This window comes from Oncorhynchus mykiss, chromosome 27, assembly GCF_013265735.2.
Source record: "Oncorhynchus mykiss isolate Arlee chromosome 27, USDA_OmykA_1.1, whole genome shotgun sequence".
Classification (NCBI taxonomy): Eukaryota; Metazoa; Chordata; class Actinopteri; order Salmoniformes; family Salmonidae; genus Oncorhynchus; species Oncorhynchus mykiss.
In genome coordinates, this window is record NC_048591.1 from 6572653 (window position 1) to 6593846 (window position 21194).

At 42.8% G+C, this 21194-nt stretch overlaps 1 protein-coding gene across 1 annotated transcript; it reads left to right on the top strand.

Moving 5' to 3' along the window:
- Positions 1-3776: 3776 nt before the first annotated feature.
- Positions 3777-19875, top strand: calm3a (calmodulin 3a (phosphorylase kinase, delta)). Its single transcript, XM_021587410.2, has 6 exons — positions 3777-4151; positions 16188-16218; positions 16628-16771; positions 17895-18001; positions 18936-19071; positions 19700-19875. Exons 1-6 carry the CDS (start codon positions 4149-4151, stop codon positions 19726-19728), a joined length of 450 nt encoding a protein of 149 aa, XP_021443085.1. The 5' UTR covers positions 3777-4148; the 3' UTR covers positions 19729-19875.
- Positions 19876-21194: the final 1319 nt, after the last annotated feature.

Here is a 21194-nt window from a genome sequence, read left to right on the forward strand (position 1 = left end):
TCTCAAAGAAAGCCAAACGTGACACTATACTAAAACAGTTCTAACACACTGACCATGTCAGAAAGATCACTACAGCTGAGGAGATCTATGCTCTCTATGACCTACACAGAGAAAATCAAATGTTTGGAGGACCACATCTTTAATTTCATACAAACGGTTTAAAACAGAACAGCCCACATGTCAAATGTAATTTCATGCTATTTTAGAGACTAATTCAAATATTATATCCTCCTTTCTAGAGCCACTACAAATTAGAGTGGGCTGTACCACTACTAGAGCCAATATCCTTTGAATAAACTCAGGGAAAATACTAATTTGAGCTGGAGAGTGTTATAAACAGGCAATGAAAGGTGATTATGGAGGCAAAGATCACCTGTGTTAATAAAGAAGTAAGTTCACAGACAGCAGCCTGGAGAGTCCGGGAGTAAACATACACACCTCAGATGCTGTCAAAGACTCGGTCTACTTACTCTACTTGCAAGGTGTGTGTCAAAGCATCTACTAGGAGTATAATAACAGTATAATAGGAGAGTCCATTTGGATGAATGATCTCCAAATGATCTGATAAAAGGAGGCATTGCTTCAGCATAGCTTGGGAATGACTATCCAGAAGAATGAGGTGGGGTTGACTTGCTGACCGAGAGAAACAACACAAGCTCTGGATGCAGTGAATACTGAATATACACGGAGTGTAAAAAAACACGTTCTCTTATTTAGTTGAACCCCTTTCGCCCTCAGAACAGCCTCAATTTGTCGGGCATGGACTACAAGTTGTCGAAAGCGTTCCACAGGGATGCTGGCCCATGTTGACTCCAATGCTTCCCACAGTTGTGTCAAGTTGGCTGGATGTCCATTGGGTGGTGGACCATTCTGGATACACACAGGAAACTGTTTGTATTTCTTTATTGAATAATTATTTGTTCCATATTTACATTACATTTCACAACACATTAAGTGTGTGCCCTCAGGCCACTACTCTACTACCACATACTATCCACAACACAAAATCTGTGTGTATAGTGCGTATGTCATGTGTTTATGCGTGTGTCTGTGCCTGTGTGAGTGTCTGTCTAACAGACCACTGTAAATCTTTTGTCTTGCCCATTCAGCCTCTGAATGGCACACATACACAATCCATATCCCAATTGTCTCAAGGGTTGAAAATCATTCTTTAACCTGTCTCCTCCCCTTCATCTACACTGATTGACGTGGGTGTGCTGAGGATTATTTTTGTCCGCTCATACAAAGGCCTAGTTCACACATCTTGTGATTTATTATTATTATTTTGTATTACTATTATTTATTTATTTTGATTTACCAGAGGGTGCTGCAGCACACTCAACACCCCTACTTCCCGCTGCTATGCAAGGGGCTGGATCTGGATGGACCATGGAGTCATCACCAGTAATAGGTTTGTATTGACATTTGTCAAACGGTGTTGTCATGTCTACAGGGTCTCTTCTGTGGGGTATGTGCATGACATAACAGCTATAGATATGGGAAAACCGCAATAGGTAATAATAAAGTTAACAATTAATTTACAGTAGAAACAACAACTAAATATGAAAGGAGAGATACTATTTAGAAACCTTAGTTGCAGAAGTGCAATAATAATTTTTAAATTTTACCACTATTATGGCACTGTCCACTGTATCACCACAGAAACAGTGGGAGCGGTTGACACAATCGCCAACTCCCTCACAAACTCCCTCTTTCCGCCACTCTCTCTGTTTCCCTCTCGGACAGGTTTTGGAATGCTGACCCCATCCACCACAGAGGGCAAAGTCCTCCTGGTAATCTACGGCCTGCTGGGCTGCTCTGCCATCCTCTTCTTCAACCTCTTCCTGGAGAGGGTCATCACCATGTTGGGCTTCCTCGTGCGATGGTGCCACCGGAGGAGAACACACAACAGCAGGCAACGGGACAACAGCAACCAACCCAAGGGTGGAGGAGAGGAAAGAGACATGGAGGGTTCGAAAAGATGGGTGGAGGCCCTCTGTGTATTCTGTCACTCTCGTACTTTTTGATGCTACCCTAGTGTGTGGCGTGTGGTGCTTCCATGCTTTACTCTGCCATGGAGGGCTGGAGCTACATCGTGTCCCTGTAATTTTGCTTCGTGGCCTTCAGTAGGATGGGCTTCAGGGACCTGGTAAACAGCCAGGTAGAGTCCTACGGAGGAGCCCCCAGTGGAGGGGACGAGCCCCCTGTGTGGGGGGGGAGCAGTTAGCCACCTACCAGGCCACCTACCAGGTCACCTACCAGGTCACCTACCAGGTGGCTAACTGCTTTCCTCATGCTCCTGGGGTTATGCTGTACCTACAACCTCTTCAATGCTCTCTTTGTCATCAGAAACAGGGCCTGAACTGGATCCTGGGTCAGCTGATCCATCTGTGTAGCTGCCTGTGCCACGACAGACCTCTACGATGCCCACTGTTGCCCATGTTCTTGCCAAACCCGGCAGGTAGATGCTTGTGTGCTGATGCCACAGTGGAAACCTTGTGCCATAGGAACATGGGTTTGAGCACCACCAAAGACAGAGAAATGGGGAAACATGGATGCAGGCTTCCCGGAGGGGATGTCACACAAGTCGGACTACCATGACTGGTACGATATCTCCTAACTGGAGGGACACTGGCTACAAAATATCCGGCATTTACCTGAATATAGACAACACTGATAACTGAAGGTATAATCTTTCGTAATTAAGTTACTTGGAACCTTTTTTTCATCTTTTTATGCTGTATCCTTAATGTATTCAATGTATCGTGGAACCAGTTTTACTCTCCCCATAAAGTGCATTAGGCCTGTGATGCTGGTTGTAGGACAGTACTTAGCATAGTTTAGCATGTACACTTGTTTGTGGTTTCATGATGCAGTTTGTCTCCACAAGAGGGAGCACGTTGATAAAGCCATGTGGATTTTGTTATGATGGACTGCATATTCTACTGTTCCAACTTTTTTCAACTACTGTCCTGACTTTTTATTGTGTGCAAATAAATGAAGGACAGAAAAGACTAGACACTCCAGCAAATTCCCTCTGACATTTCCTCCTCCTTGCCTCTCAATAACTGGTCCAGGGTCTGTTATGTCGATGACTATGATACAGATCCACAAACAGAAAAGTGGGAGTTAGGTCTGACTAAATATTGTTACCACCTTCATATGACACACAAATGCAATTAAGAATTATTGCTACATCTCTACTTGTATGTACACAAAGGAGCAGTTATTATAGACCCATGGCATGGTTCCATTTAAATGTCATTAGTACTGAGGTGAAAAATATGATCAACATCATACATGTTTCCTTATCATATAGACCTACATGATGTCAGACTACTATACTACTACCAGACTAGGCTACTGCAAACGGTTTACATATTGACCAATTAGTCATATCTGAAATCAGCATATTCAAAACCTATATTAGCACACAGTGAACGATTTATCCAACAGCAAATTATAAAGTCATTAGTTCTGCAATGTATAGATCCAATTTGGCGCAATGCAGTTTACAAACAGCCAATTACAAAACCGGGTACTTTTCTGCCCGTTTCTCTGGACCAATAAGGATCTGCGTTACATTGACCAAGTTGAAGCTCATCTCATTGCACCACTGTGGTCATACTTGATCAAAAATAATAGCGATCAAATTACAATGTGCAGTATATCCATTTCAAATATTGGCTATTGTTCACCGCTTCGATAGACTGAAATAACGAGCGCGTCTGCTTCTCGTCAATGCACGAGCGTAGCGCAAGCAAATAGTGCAAATAGGACAATTACATTCTTTTTTTAATGAGTAACGGGACGTTCTAGGCAATGAGTGGGTGCAGTGGTCAATATAAAGTGAATAAATTATTATTCTGACGCATTTGGTGTGCAGTTAAGATTGGCAGGTTCGTGGGATGGGGGGGGGGGGGCGAAATATGTCACTTCGCGGAGCGATATAGTGCAAATGAGGCCACATCGGCAGTGACGCGGTCCCTAGTGTTTCCGGGCAACTTCGCAGAGAAGAGACTAACGAATAACATTTCAGGACTAAACAACGATATATACGTTGACTACAGGTAGTTTGCCAGCCACAAGGGGAACATTGACTATTTAGTACTTCATATTTTCCAAGTTTGAAGACCTAACATAATAAAATGGTGAGTATAGCCACACACATCCAAGCGAATGCTATAGCCAGCTAGCTAACGTTACCTGACTGTCATAAATTCGCTAGCTAGTTATCTAGCTAACATGAATTCGTATTGGGTTCGAGCAACGTCTGTTGTTAACTAGCTATATGTCCGTAAACTAGCTAGTTAAATAAGATGTGACTGACAAAATTTATCGGTTTGGCAGCACAACTGTTCATATCACCACCTGGCCGGGCTGTTGGCTCGGCGTTGCAATAACCACGAAATGGCAGTTGGAAAAGCTCATAAGGACTCAGTGGATTACGGACAATAAGACAACTCTTGATTGTGGGCCCTTATTGTTTGTCGAGGAGTTAGCCATGGCTAATTTTACATACGGCTAGCTAAGGTCATTTGTTTGACTCGTATCGGAGTTAACGTTATCTAGTTAATGTTGGTGTACGAATGGTGAGTGGGCGTTGTGCTTGTGGTTAGCGCTGTTTGATGTTATAACCTAACACTGCCAATTGAATGAACTTACTCGATAGTATTAGTTGGCAAGTGAACTTGTGTTGTGTCATGTTTTCAATAACATAGCCAGCTGGCAATATGATCTAGCTAGTAATACTTGTTGTGCATCGTGTTGCGTAGGTATTGAAAACGAAATTTTCGCGACATTTGAGCCTTCGCCGGTGGTGTTGTTGCGTATTGCACCACGTTGATCCGCAGTCTGCTGTTCGTGAATGATCTTCGTTACCACCCCTCCTTCCTTGCCCCTCTCTACCACACGCCTTCCGCCCCCCCTGCATTGAACCACATGGTTGGTGCAGTATACTGACACTGGATCCGCAGTGCATGCGTTGCAAAAATGAGACTAAAATACCTTGCGTGACAAACGAAGGCATGTGCTCTGCTTTATCCCTCGAAATTGCTGTTTTGGGGGATGAAAGTGAGGCCTTGGTGCTAAGTCTGCATTATTCATGGTGGTTTGTTTTGCCTTAAAGGATAAAACGCAATTAACAATCTGAAGATCTTGCAATCTGCCCGCCAAAGACCGCAACAATTCACTACCTCACAGTGAATACGATATTAACAGCCTTTAACCAGGACTGTACAGTATGGCACATGGGATCTCATTACTTCTCAAAGACAACACTGTTTTCCTGAGTCATTTGGTGCTTGACACTAGCTTATAAATGCTCACACCCAGGACTACACTAACTGAATCCTTAACCACTGCTTGCTTCCTCATCCAGCTGTGTGGACAGAATAAGCTGCAGTCTGCTTGCTTGCTGCCCTTTCCTTCTTCCTCTCCTGATGTGACTCACTGAGAGAGCAGAGTACATGTCCTGGGCTAAATTCTTTCTTAACTGTACTGAACTTCTGCTAAATGCAGAATCATATAATGCAAAATGCATCATATGGGGATGATATTCATATTTTGATAACTTGAGTGCTGACAAGCAAAACATTAAGACTTTCTCAACAATGGACTAATAACTATATTTTTAAAATGTGTTTTAACTGTAATGAACATGTCTTGATTAAAATCAGTGTGCCCCTGGCTTTGTCAGTTGTGCACACTAACCTATTCCCTTGGTGTTTTATTTTCTGAGGTGCATGCACACTTTCACAGATGTGCACACTTTCCCTCTCAAGCAATTAATGCTATACATGTGGTGACAAATCTAAAGACCCACAAAAAGCAACAGATGGTAATAGACACTGTGCTACATTGGCGACCCTGTTCGTGCCACTCTAATTATAGCAGGTGTACTGAGGTGTATTTATACCCATCCCTGATCACACTTCCTCAGCCCAAAGTGTGCTGGCTGACTGACTGAGACAGGCCTCATAAGACCTTCGTCCTCAACTGATGGGAGGGAGAATAAGGCCTCCGAGCACGCTCTGGGTGGAAATCTCAATGGAGCAGACACATTGTCGCCCAGTTTCTTACACCATTTTATATACTGTGTGTGTATATATATATATATCTCTTTAACTAGGCAAGTCAGTTAAGAACAAATTCTTATTTTCAATGATGGCCTAGGAACAGTGGGTTAACTGCCTTGTTCAGGGGCAGAACGACAGATTTTTACCTTGTCAGCTTGGTGATTCGATCTTGAACCTTTCGGTCCAACGCTCTAACCACTAGGATACCTGCTATATATATATATATGTGTGTGTGTGTGTGTGTGTATATATGTATATGTATATATGTGTGTGTGTCTAAGCGCCACAGTCCCAGACAAGAGTTTGGACACCTACTCATTCAAGGGGTTTTCTTTATTTTTTACTATTTTCTACATTATAGCATAATATTGAAGATATCAAAAATGATGAAATAATATAGTAACCAAACAAGTGTTAAAACAAATGAAAAGAGATTTTATGTTTGAGTTTCTTCGAAGTAGCCTTGATTAGAGGTCGACCGATTCTGATTTTTCAATACCGATTATTGGAGGACCAAAAAAGCCGATACCGATTAATCGGACAATTTTATTTTTAATAATGACAATTACAACAACCCTGAATGAACACTTATTTTAACTTAATATAATACATCAATAAAATCAATTTAGTCAAGTAAATAATGAAACATGTTCAATTTGGTTTAAATAATGCAAAAACAAAGTGTTGAAGAAGAAAGTAAAAGTGCAAAATGTGCTAACGTTTCAGTTCCTTGCTCAGAACATGAGAACATACGAAAGCTGGTGGTTTCTTTTAACATCACTCTTCAATATTCCCAGGTAAGACGTTTTAGGTTGTAGTTATTATAGGACTATTTCCCTCTGTACCATTTGTATTTCATTAACCTTTGACTATTGGATGTTCTTATAGGCACTTTAGTATTGCCAGTGTAACAGTAAAGCTTCCGTCCCTCTCCTCGCTCCTCCCTGGGCTCGAACCAACAACACAACGACAACAGCCACCCTCGAAGCAGCGTTACCCATGCAGAGCAAGGGAAACAACCACCCCAAGGCTCAGAGCGAGTGAAGTTTGAAACGCAATTAGCGTGTGCTAACTAGCTAGCCATTTCACATCGGTTACACCAGCCTCATCTCGGGAGTTGATAGGCTTGAAGTCATAAACAGTGCAATGCTTGACGCACAACGAAGAGCTGCTGGCAAAACGCACAAAAGTGCTGTTTGAATTAATCTTTACGCGCCTGCTTCTGCTACCACCGCCATTTCTTTCCTTAATGCATTTGAGCCAATCAGTTGTGTTGTGACAAGGTAGGGGTGGTATTCAGAAGACAGTATGGACTTGGTCTTTTACCAAACAGGAATATGACAAGAACAGCTCAAATAAGCGAAGAGAAACGACAGTTCATTCTTACTTCAAGACATGAAGGTCAGTCAATGCGGAGCAAGTGCAGTCGCAAAAACCATAAAACGTATGATGAAACTGGCTCTCATAAGGACCGCCACAGGAAAGGAATACCCAGAGTTACATCTGCTGCAGAGGATACGTTCATTAGTTACCAGCCTCAGAAATTGCATCTCAAATATCAGACACATCTCAACATCAACTGTTCAGAGGAGACTGCATGAATCAGGCCTTCATAGTCAAATTGCTGCAAGGAAACTACTAAAGGAGACCAATAAAAATAAGACTTGCTTGGGCCAAGAAACACGAGCAATGGACATTAGACCGGTGGAAAGTAGTCCTTTGGTCTGATGAGTCCAAATTTGACACTGCTGTGTCTATTGTGAGATGCAGAACTAGTGAATGGAGGATCCACGCATGTGTGGTTTCTACTGTGAAGCATGGAGGAGAAGGTGTGATTGTGTGGGGGTGCTTTGCTGGTGACACTCTCAGTGATTTAGAATTCAAGGCACACTTAACCAGCATGGCTACTACAGCATTCTGCAGCAATACGCCATCCCATGGTTTGCGCTTAGTGGGACTATCATTTCTTTTTTTCAACAGGACATTGACCCAACACATCTCCAGGCCGTAGAAAGGGCTATTTTACCAAGAAGGAAAGTGATGGAGTGCTGCATCAGATGACCTGGCTGCCACAATCACCTGACCTCAACCCATTTTGAGATGGTTTGGGATGAGTTGGACCGCAAAGTGATAGAAAAGCAACCAACAAGTGCTCAGCATATGTGGAAACTCCTTCAAAATGGTTGGAAACGCATTCCTCATGAAGATTGCTGAGAGAATGCCAAGAGTGTGCAAAGGGTGGCTGCTTTGAGGAATATAAAATATATTTAGATTTTTACCTTTTTTTTGTTGGTTACTACATGCATATCTATTATTTCATAGTTCTGATGTCTTCAAAGGAAAGACCCTTGAATGAGTAGGTGTGTCCATACTTCTGACTTGTACTGTATATATCAAATTGTATTGGTCACATACATGGTTAGCAGATGTTAATGCGAGTGTTACAAAATGCTTGTGCTTCTAGTTCCGACAGTGCAGTAATGTCTAACAATTCCCCAACAACTACCTAATACACACACACACACACACACACACAAGTAATTGGATATAATAAGAATATTTAAATATATGGATGAGCAATGACCGAGCGGCATAGGCAAGACGCAATAGATGGTGTAAAATACATTTGAAATCGGAAGTTTACATACACTTAGGTTGGAATCATTAACTTGTTTTTCAACCACTCCACAAATGTCTTGTTAACAAACTATAGTTTTGGCAAGTCGGTTAGGACATCAACTTTGCAAGACACAAGTCATTTTCCAACAATTGTTTACAGACATTATTTCACTTAATTCAATGTATCATAATTCCAGTGGGTCAGAAGTTTGCATACACTAAGTTGGCTGTGCCTTTTAACAGCTTGGAAAATTCCAGAAAATGTCATGGCTTTAGAAGCTTCTGATAGGCTAATTGATATACTTTGAGTCAATTGGAGGTGTACCTGTGGATGTATTTGAAGGCCTACCTTCAAACGCAGTGCCTCTTTGCTTGACATCATGGGGAAATCAAAAGAAATCAGCCAAGACCTCAGAATTTATTTTTTTTAGACCTCCACAAGTCTGGTTAATCCTTGGGAGCAATTTCCAAACGCCTGAAGGTACCACGTTCATCTGTACAAACAATAGTACGCAAGTATAAACACCATGGGACCACGCAGCCATCATACCGCTCAGGAAGGATACGCATTCTGCCTCCAAGAGATGAACGTACTTTGGTGCGAGAATTGCAAATCAATCACAGAACAACAGCAAAGGACCTTGTGAAGATGCTGGAGGGAACCGGTACAAAAGTACCTATATCCACAGTCAAATGAGTCCTATATAGACATAACCTGAAAGGCCGCTCAGCAAGGAAGAAGCCACTGCTCTAAAACCGCAATAAAAAGCCAGACTACGGTTTGCAACTACACATGTAGACAAAGATCATACTTTTTGGAGAAATGTCCTCTGGACTGATGAAACAAAAATAGAACTGTTTGGCCATAATGACCATCGTTATGTTTGGAGGAAAGCGGGTCAGGCTTGCAAGCCGAAGAACACCATCCCAAACGACCCCAAGCATACTTCCAAAGTTGTGGCAAAATGGCTTAAGGACAACGAAGTTAACCTATTGGAGTGGCCAATCACAAAGCCCTGACCTCAATCCTATAAAACATTTGTGGGCAGAACTGAAAAAGCGTGTGCGAGCAAGGAGGCCTACAAACCTGACTCAGTTACACAAGGTCTGTCAGGAGGAATGGGCCAAAATTCACCCAACTTATTGTGGGAAGCTTCTGGAAGCCTACCTGAAATGTTTAACCCAAGTTTTTAACAATTTAAATGTGATGAAAGAAATAAAAGCTGAAATAAATAATTCTCTCTACTTTTATTCTGACATTTCACATTCTTAAAATAAAGTGGTGATCCTAACTGACCTAAGAGAGGGAAAGGATTGAACTGATTAAATGTTTGGAATTGTGAAAAACTTGAGTTTAAATGTATTTGGCAAAGGTAAACTTCTGACTTCATCTGTACATATGAGATGAAACATGCAACATATCTAAACATTAAAGTGGCATTTATTAATGACTAGTTATTCAGTTATTAAAGTGGACATTGATTTCTGGTCTGTAGGTAGGCAGCAGCCTCTGTTAGTGAGGGCTTTTTACAGTCTGATGGCCTTGAGGTAGAAACTGTTTTTCAGTCTCTCGGTCCATGTTTTGATGCACCTGTACTGACCTCGTCTTCTGGATGGTAGCGGGATGAACAGGCAGTGGCTCGGGCGGCTGTTCTTGATCTTTTTGGCTTTCCTGTGACATCGGGTGCTATAGGTGTCTTGGAGGGCAGGTAGTTTGCCCCCGGTGATGGGTTGTGCAGACCGCACCGCCCTCTGGAGAGCCTTGCGATTGAGGGCGGTGCAGTTGCTGTACCAGGCAGCGATACTGCCCGACAGGATGCTCTCGATTTGTGCATCTGTAAATGTTTGTCAGGGTTTTAGGTGACGAGCGCAATTTTCTTCAGCCTCCTGGGGTTGAAGAGGCACTGTTGTGCCTTCTTCACCACGCTGTCTGTGTGGGTGGACCAGTTTGTCTGTGACATGTATGCCAAGGAACTTAACTTTCCACCTTCTCCTTTCGATGTGGAATATGACAACAGCCAGTGAAAGTGCAGGGCGCCAATTTCAAAACATTTAAAGTTCCTCATACATACATGTATCTCATACCATTTTAAAGCTAATCTTGTTAATCCCACCACTGTGTCGGATTTTTCAAATATGCTTTACAGCAAAAGCACCACAAACGATTGTTAGGTCACCACATAGCCACAGAAAGACACAGCCATTTTCAAGCCAAAGATTTTCCAGCTAGAGTCACAAACACAAATAGAGATGAAAAATGAATCACTCACCTTTTGATCATCTTCATCAGATGACACTCATAGGACTTCATGTTACACAATACATGTATGTTTTGGTTGATAAAGTTCATATTTATCAATATGAGTTTACATTGGCGCGTTACATTCACTAGTTCCAAAAACATCCGGTGATTTTGCATAGCCACATCATTCAACAGAAATACTCATCATAAATGTAGATGATAATACTAGTGTTACACATGGAATTATAGATATACCTCTCCTTAATAACCTCTTACAGCCACTGAGATGCCAGCGTCTCACCTAGCCAACAGGAAATGGAAGTGCGCAACGCCAAATGCTAATAGTACTCGATAAAACTCTAACTTTCATTAAAACACACATACAGGGTACTGAATTAAAGCTACACTCGTTGTGAATCTAGCCAACATGTCAGATTTTTAAAATGCTTTTCGGTGAAAGCATGAGAGGCTATTATCTGATAGCATGCAACACCCCGAAATACCTGAAGGGGATATAAACAAAATAATTAGCGTAGCCGGCGCTACACAAAACGCAGAAATAAAATATAAAACATTCATTACCTTTGATGAGCTTCTTTGTTGGCACTCCTATATGTCCTATAAACATCACAATTGGGTATTTTTTCCGATTTAAATCCGTCCATGTATACCCAAAATGTCCATTTATATAGCCCGTCTCCTGGACAGTCTGTGGTGGATGGAGCGAGACATGATGTCCCAGATGTGCTCAATTGGATTCAGGTCTGGGGAACAGGCGGTCCATAGCATCAATGCCTTCCTCTTGCAGGAACTGCTGACACACCAGCCACATGAGGTCTAGCATTGTCTTGCATTAGGAGGAACCCAGGGCCAACCGCACCAGCATATGGTCTCACAAGGGGTCTGAGGATCTAATCTCGGTACCTAATGGCAGTCAGGCTACCTCTGGCGAGCACATGGAGGGCTGTGCGGCCCCCCAAAGAAATGCCACCCCACACCATGACTGACCGACCGCCAGACCGGTCATGCTGGAGGATGTTGCAGGCAGCAGAACGTTCTCCACGGCATCTCCAGACTGTCTGTCACATGCTCAGTGTGAACCTGCTTTCATCTGTGAAGAGCACAGATGCGCCAGTGGCGAATTTGCCAATCTTGGTGTTCTCTGGCAAATGCCAAACGTCCTGCACGGTGTTGGGCTGTAAGCACAACCCCCACCTGTGGACGTCGGGCCCTCATACTACCACCCTCATGGAGTCTGTTTCTGACCGTTTGAGCAGACACATGCACATTTGTGACCTGCTGCAGGTCATTTTGCAGGGCTCTGGCAGTGCTCCCCCTGCTCCTCCTTGCACAAAGGCGGAGGTAGCGGTCCTGCTGCTGGGTTGTTGCCCTCCTACGGCCTCCTCCACGTCTCCTGATGTACTGGCCTGTCTCCTGATGTACTGGCCTGTCTCCTGGTAGCGCCTCCATGCTCTGGACACTACGCTGACAGACACAGCAAACCTTGCCACAGCTCGCATTGATGTGTCATCCTGGATGAGCTGCACTACCTGAGCCACTTGTGTGGGTTGCAGACTCCGTCTCATGCTACCACTAGAGTGAAAGCCCTGCCAGCATTCAAAAGTGACCAAACATCAGCCAGGAAGCATAGGAACTGAGAAGTGGTCTGTGGTCCCCACCTGCAGAACCACTCCTTTATTGGGGGTGTCTTGCTAATTGCCTATAATTTCCACCTGTTGTCTATTCCATTTGCACAACCGCATGTGAAATGTATTGTCAATCAGTGTTGCTTCGTAAGTGGACAGTTTTGATTTCACAGAAGTGTGATTGACTTGGAGTTACATTGTGGTGTTTAAGTGTTCCCTTTATTTTTTTGAGCAGTGTATATACAAACGCTCATTCTGGTCAGTGTTACGTCGGACAAAAACTTCAAAGTTATATTACAGGTCAGATAAACTTTTCAAACTAAGTACAGAATCAATCATTAGGATGTTTTTAACATATAGCTTCAATAAAGTTCCAACCGGAGTATTCCTTTGTCTTCATGAGCAATGGAACGTAAGTGGATACCATGAGGAATAAGCGTGATCAGAAAATGGCACGGTCATGGGTGAACAGGGAGTACAGGAGGGGGCTAAGCACGCACCCTTGTGGCGTCCCAGTGTTGAAGGTCAGCGAAGTGGAGATGTTGTTTCCTACCATCACCACCTGGGGGAGGCCCGTCAAAGTCCCTGACCCAGTTGCATAGGGCGAGCTTGTGACCCAGGGCCTCCAGCTTAATGATGAGCTTGGAGGATACTATGGTGTTGAATGCTGAGCTGTAGTCAATGAATCGCATTCTTACATAGGTATTCCGCTTGTCTAGATGGGATTGTGCAGTGTGATGGCGATTGCATCTTTGGACCTATTTGGGCGGTATGCAAACTGAAGTGGGTCTAGGGTGGCAGGTATGGTGGAGGTGATATGATCCTTGACTACTCTCTCAAAGCACTTCATGATGACAGAAGTGAGTGCTATGGGGCGATAGTAATTTAGTTCAGTTATCTTTGCCGCCTTGGCCACCATTGTTCCTGTACCCATCTTGAAGCAAGTTGGGACAGCAGACTGGGATAGGGAGCAACTGAATATGTCTAAACACACCAGCCAACTGGTCTGCGCATGGTTGGGGATGTGGCTACGGATGCCAGCAGCCTTGCGAGGGTTAACCTCTCTGGTACCAGGGGACTCTAGCGTCCCACCTCGACAACAGCCAGTGAAATTGCAGGGCGCCAAATTCAAAACAGAAATCCCATAATTAAAATTCCTCAAACATACAATATTATCCACCATTTTAAAGATAATCTTCTTGTAAATCCAACCACAGTGTCCGATTTCAAAAGGCTTTACTGCGAAAGCACAGCAAACGATTATGTTAGGTCAATACCTAGTCACAGAAAAATACATTTTTCCAGCTGAAGATTCACAAAAAGCAGAAATGGAGAGAATTAATCACTAACCTTTGATCTTCATCAGATGTTACTCATAGGATATTCTTGTTACACAATACATGCATGTTTTTCCCCCCGCTAAAGTTCATATTTGTATCCAAAAATCTCAGTTTACATTGGCGCGTTATGGTCAGAAATGCATTGTCTCAAACAAACATCCGGTAAAAGTGCAGAGAGCCACATCAAATAACAGAAATACTCATGATAAACATTGATAAACGATACAAGTATTAAGCATGGAAATATAGATAAACTTCTCCTTAAAGCAACCGCTGAGTCAGATTTCAAAAATGCTTTACGGTGAAAGCACACTTTGCGATTATGTTAGGTCAGCTCCTAGCCACAAACCCATACAGCCATTTTCCAAACAAGGAGAGGTGTCACAAAAGTCAGAAATAGCATTAAAATGAATCACTTACCTTTGATCTATATCTGGTGACACACCCATGTCTCCATGTTAGACAATAAATGTTTGCTTTGTTTGATAATGTCCCTCTTTATGAGCAAAACCCTCATTTTTGTTCGCCTTTTGTCCAGTAATCCGAATGCAGAAGGCGCGTGCACTAATTCCAGGACTAAACGTTTTTTTTTATAAGTACAATAAAAGTTAGTAGAAACATGCCAAACGATGTTTTAAAATCAATCCTCCTGTTTTTGTCATAAATAATAATATTTCAACTGGACAAAAGCTTTGTCGATAGGAAAGGAGAAACAAGGTGGGTTCACGATCAGGGCGCATGGCTGATGAATGGAAATTTCCACTGGCCACTGATTGAAAGTTTTTCAGAGTAAAAGCCTGAAACGATGCCTAAAGACTGGTCACATGGGTCGGTCCTAAGTCTTTGTATGGTGTATAGGCTTTCAATGGAAAAATAGCCTTTCAAAATAATAGTACTTCCTGGTTGGATTTTCCTCTGGTTTTTGCCTGCCATATCAGTTCTGTTATACTCACATACATTATTTTAACAGTTTTGGAAACTTTAGTGTTTTCTATCCAAATCTACTAATTATATGCATATCCTATCTTCTGGGACTGAGTAGCAGGCAGTTTAATTTGGACACGCTTTTCATCCAAAATTCCGAATGCTGCCCCCTACCCTAGAGAAGTTAAAAAGTTTAAATGTCTTACTCATGTCGACCACAGAGAAGGGTGGGAGGACAGTCCTTGTTAGTGGGCCGCGACGGTGGCACTGTATTATCCTCAAAGCGGGCAAAGGTGTTTAGTTTGTCTGGAAGTGAGACGTCGTTTCCTATAGACACGAGACGTATGTGGCAGGGTCTGAGCCGTTGAATTGCCACTACTGTGCCCCTATACTGACATTTCGCATGTTTGATTGCCTTGAGGAGGGAATAACTACACTGTTCATATTCGGCCATATTCACAGTCCTCTTTCCGTGGTTAAATGCAGTGGTTCGTGCTTTGTTTTGCTCGTGCTGATATTTATTTATTTTTCTGCGTTGTGGTTTTAAATTAATTTGCTAGGTATTACTACACTGTTGTAGCTATAAACAAGCAATTGTTGCACCTGCAAAACTGAGACCAATAAAGTTTGATTTGAAATTGCAAGTACTAGAAACAGATCTAATTGGCGGGAATGCGCTAACTGGCCTAAGATCAGTGACCACATTTTTTAAATATTCTGGAAAATATCCTGTGTTAACTAGATTACTAATGCGTTGATTCTATCCATGTAAGGCATTCTGGTGAGCACTACTGTATTTAGTGTTCTGGGGCTAGTTAGGCTATGACAGAAGAGAAGCTGTATGTATCTAACTAGTTGAGAAACGTGGCCTACCAAATGTCGGAAATTATAAGCAGAAATGTAGGGGTGAAAGTAGCCAGTACGCTATGTGGTCCAATACAGAATATCAGCCAAAGAAATTATGGAGGATTGACCACGGAAAAAAATATTAACTGGGTAAGATGTTTACATGCCACATTATCCCGTTTTCGGGTTATTGTAAACCGGAAATGCTTATATGCGTCAACTCAAACAGAATACTTGAGTATTCCAAATAATAATGTGGTATCAGTGTGCATGTGAACGTTGTCCTACTCCTGTGAGCACTGAGGTTATGAGTGAGCGTATCACTGCCATGTCAACTCATCTGATCTCATGTGAATACGATGGAGCAGGTATGGTTTTACACATAGGAGTAAAAGAGCAGCCATTAGGCGACTGGCGTAATTTACCTCAATTAGGCTATAATATATCAGGGGCAGTGGACAACTCTCACTCTTGCTTCCTCTCATCTTCACAGGCTGACCAACTGACTGAGGAGCAGATTGCTGGTGAGTACTATCCCTAACCCTGAACAGTGAGGTTCTTTCTGTCCATTTTCAAAGCTCTTCAATCCCAGTTAGTAGACGTGACTGAGTTCACGTCGGTTGGCAGATAATGTGGGTCCTTAGGCTCTTGACTCCTCAAGGTAGTACTAGTGACCAACATTGTAGGCTGCTCTGCCTGTTTAGTTTGTACAACTGCTACTAATCTTGTACAAACCATTCTTTAGTATTTGTATGTTGTTTTTTCTTCATCTGCACAATTGTGTGAAATCAATATGTTTGAATGCATTCTGGGAATTTGCCCTTACCTGTCCAGTTCTCTCACATCAGTGCAGATGAAGGATAGGAAGACAATTTAGACTGGACATAGCCAATATAGTAATTTCCACCAATCCCACACCGTTCCCGTAATCAGAGTTCAAGGAGGCGTTCTCACTGTTCGACAAGGACGGTGACGGCACCATCACCACCAAGGAGCTGGGCACTGTCATGCGCTCTCTGGGACAGAACCCTACTGAGGCAGAACTACAGGACATGATCAACGAGGTAGACGCTGATGGTAAGATTAGAGAGATGTGTACAATGACACACACACACACACTGACTTACTCATTCACACTTGCTGATGCACACGTATGGTCAGAACCCAACAAGGCTGACCCTTGTACATTATTGACATGGTGGATGAATGGGAACGCACACACAAACATTGCATAATTACTGGCCCAACGCTCTTAACCACTTGGCTACCTGCCGCCCTCCCTGGATGGCACCATGGCTCTGGTTTCATGGTGGATCACATTTCAAATATCCAATGTTCCCACACAACAGAGGCTCACCCGCAGAGTTGGAGGACTCTAGATGGATTTAACATGTCTTTGGCATGGACATGCAGCTCGTCAGCATGTAGTCCTAAAACCGGAAATGATTTACCTTTTTGGCTCGTTCAGCCATTCCTATGGGGGAAATGAATGGGGTTTTGGTATAAAAGCCGATAAGATCTGAGGTTAACACTGGCTTAGGAGATCTTTCACGTTGTGTTCTATAAAATATCAGTCCGTTAACATTCCGTTTATAAATTATGAAGCCTGTATGTGCTTGTATTGATTACATAAGTGTTTCATAATTCACAAAGTGACGTTGTCTGATGAACATTATCTCATAGAACAAAGCGTGTAAGTTCTAAGCTTGTTTATCCAAAAACCCCACTTGTTGTTTTTGGCCAATAAGCAATGGTAAAGTTGGTGCATACAAAAAACCCCATTTACTATTGCCATTTAGGGCTTCCACCATTTTGACAGTAGTAAACTAGGTGGGACTTCCTATGGGTTAAGGAAGGATCACATGATTCCACCCGGGTCATCAGCAGGGATCAGCCAATGAATTATACTTGTGAGGTGGCAGAAATGCGCCAACCTTGGCTTTTATCTGTTCAAACAACACACTAGGTGGTGTCTTGCACCCTTTCAGTTTTTGTCAACTCATAGAAGAAGAAAATGGACTACTTAAAAATGGAGATTGAGTCAATGGTGCTGCCCTTGCAATCGGATGCAAAGAGGATATTGTTTTTGAGCTCATTCCAAAATGTCCCAACAAGATCTCAACACTGCTCTTTCTGAAATAAAATGAGTCTTTGTCTGTGCACACAAACGTAAAATCAAGACTGTCTTGTTTGTCCTCAGGTAATGGAACGATCGATTTCCCAGAGTTCCTGACAATGATGGCAAGGAAGATGAAGGACACAGACAGCGAGGAGGAGATCAGAGAAGCCTTCAGAGTCTTTGATAAGGTACTCGCGCTCCACACCATCTCCTTTTGATTGTTGTACCCAGTCAATTGGAAATGTGCTTAGTGTTTTGGAACATGAGCCATTTTGTTGATCTGTTTTAGTTTTTTTTGTGTGGAGTTGTGAATATTGGACCAAAGGGATTGTAGGGGGGAGAGAGAGACTAACACTTCATGTTTTAGGAATGTGATGTTGAACGTGTGATGGACAATGGCGCCACTGCTCGTGTACATGCCTCTGCAATCCTGATGTGTTAGTCATCATGGTTGTGTCTCCTTAACTGTGTTGCTGAGAGGAGGGCTTTGTTTGTGGACAGGGAGCGGAGTATAATGTTACCCGCAGGCAGATTATTGCAGTGCAGACATCTGAGTCACAAGCTAATAGGGAGAGCTCATTGGCTGGGTTTATATTGCTTTGTGCAGCCTGGAACAATGCAACCCCTTTAAACAGAGCCTTGTGATTTTGGGAGTGTGTATTTGCGGTTGTTTGTTTGCAGCCTATTTGACGGATCAATGTGACTAAGGTTTGTTTCCTTGGGACATTTCTGCAACTGTCCTGAAGAACCTTGGTTACTGCTACGGTGCCAGTCTGCTAGGATGCCAGTCTGTGTCAGCATTCCCCTGCTCTGTTTATCATCTCTCCCTTTGCGAATCTTGAGACTTGGCAGCGCTAGAGCCAGAGAACGCCAGGCTGCGGCTGGGTGAGCAGATGGACCAGAGCCATGCATGTCTCTGGCTGTCACACAGATGGGGCAGCCAGGGACCATTTTAATTTACCAGCAGACCAGATAAGCCCGGGCTGTGTTCAGGAGAGGGAGATGTCACTGATTGTTCAGATAGGAAACTCTTGTTTAGACCTAATCTCATTCTGACAGGTCAAAGTACTGTATGTAGAGCCTTCGCTCTTTGCCTATTGAATGAGCCTGTTCTCCCTGTAGGATGGGAATGGCTACATCAGCGCGGCAGAGCTGCGGCACGTCATGACCAACCTCGGGGAGAAGCTCACAGACGAGGAGGTGGACGAGATGATCCGCGAGGCCGACATCGATGGAGACGGACAGGTCAACTATGAGGGTGAGCTCAACGTCCTTCCGCTTTCCCGCTCGTGTTTGCAGATCTAAAGGAAATGGATAGGTGGAAACAAAATGGTGGAAGCTCCCCTTAGTAAGCCCGTTGCAAGCCAAGGTGGAGCTATCACTGTATTTCTTAAACTTCCCCGGTACCTTAAGATTTGCAAAAAAGCTCTCCTAAGGGCAATAGATTATCTTAAAAAATGGCATTTTTCTCTCTCCTCCTTTTCCTCCCTCATCCTGCTCATCCTCATATCTACTGTGAGTTTTTTGAAGTCGGTGTCTTTCCACTGTTGCCCCTGTCAGTTAAGCCAGGACATGGCTTGTATTTACACTGAAGCAACGCTTCAGGCTTTCCTCTAGTCCTCGGGTAGGGACAAACTGGTTTTGTGCGCTTTATTTCTATTTGCTTTGATGCAAAAAAGAAAGGCAAAAAGATTGGTTTATATACATGACATGCTCCCTCACAGCTTAATAAATAATCACTGTTCATTGAATTGAAAATAGTATTGAAGACATTGATTCCTCATGTTCCAATCTTATATGCCTTGGGATGTAATCATTGTTAACTGAATGCCCTTTATTCTTGTGGATTTCTTATTTTTTTCTCCCTGTTTTGTTCTGCCTTCCAGAGTTTGTGCAGATGATGACAGCCAAGTGAAGTGGACTGTGCTCTCACACATTTCTCTCTCTCACATTGCTTGTCCTCCTAAGATCACTCTGTCTTTAAGAAAACAAACCAATAATCAAGCCAAAATGTAAAACAAAAAAATTATTCAATGTACAAAATTCTTTAATCAAAAAAAAATCCAACTACTTCTACGGGATCTGTTTTAAGAGCGACTGCAGATGAATCCCTAACAGATGTTAATGGACCAAGCTTTAACGAGGCGTGAGGCCCTTACTCCAGAGTAAGATCCTTCGGAGGCTTCCAGATGCCGACTAAATTTGAGGAAAGGGCAACACGGACGAGGCAGAGGGATAGGAATCCATACCAGATATGGCTGTCTTTCCTCATAGAGAGAAGCTTACTATTTTGAGCCTTTTTCCTACCCTGAAAACAATTTAGGCTAACGGTGCAGTCACAAATCGCAGTGCTGATTTCTTACATTGAATTGGGTAACTGCCTTCTTGCATGCACCCCTTCTGAGACAGTCATGTCACAACAAGGTGGTTCTGATCCCATTGTGGATTGTATACACACTGGAGGTATATACATAAATATATTGCTATACACTGAGTGTACAGAACATTGGGAACACCTTCCTAATATTGAGTTGCAACCCCCCCCCACCCCACTTGCCCTCAGAACAGCCTCAATTTGTCCGGGCACGGACTCTACAAGGTGTCGAAAGCGTTCCACAGGGATGCTGGCCCATGTTGACTCCAATACGTCCCATCGTCGTCAAAGTTGGCTTGATGTGCTTTGGGTGGTGGCCCATTCTTGAAATACACAGGAAACTGTTGTGTGAAAAACCCAGTTGTGTTGCAGTTCTTGACACACACTCAAACTGGTACGCCTGGCACCTACTACCATGCCACGTTTAAAGGCACTTAAAACTTTTGTCTTGCCCATTTAACCTCAATGGCACACATACACAACCCATGTCTCAAGGCTTAAAAATCATTATTTATCCCGTCTCCTCCCCTTTAAGAAGTGACATCAATAAGGGATCGTAGTTTTTACCTGGTCAGTCTATCATGGAAGAGCAGGTGTCCCTAATGTTTTGTACACTGTTATATATAATTTGTAAAATACATGTCACTAACGGTTGGTGCACGAATTACAGTGGAAGGAGTTTCATTGGTGCTAGGTTGAGAGAATTCTCCCATCCCTAAGGGGTTGTAGGGAGTTGATTTAGAAAAGCACTGGTTGGTTGGTTTTAATAGGCTTTTTTAAAGTTTTTTTGGGGGCAGGCTGTTGTCTTTCATTCTCATACAAGGCTTTTAATTTCCCAGCACCATTGACCTATGGCATAGGAGTATGTAGATGTGCAGTTTCAGATCGTTGATTATGGTAACACACTTTGAGAGCATTGCTGTAAATATATTTTATCTGCTAACATATATCCTGATACAAATATTAATGTTCTGCTTTTTAAATGTGTTATCAAATATTAATATATG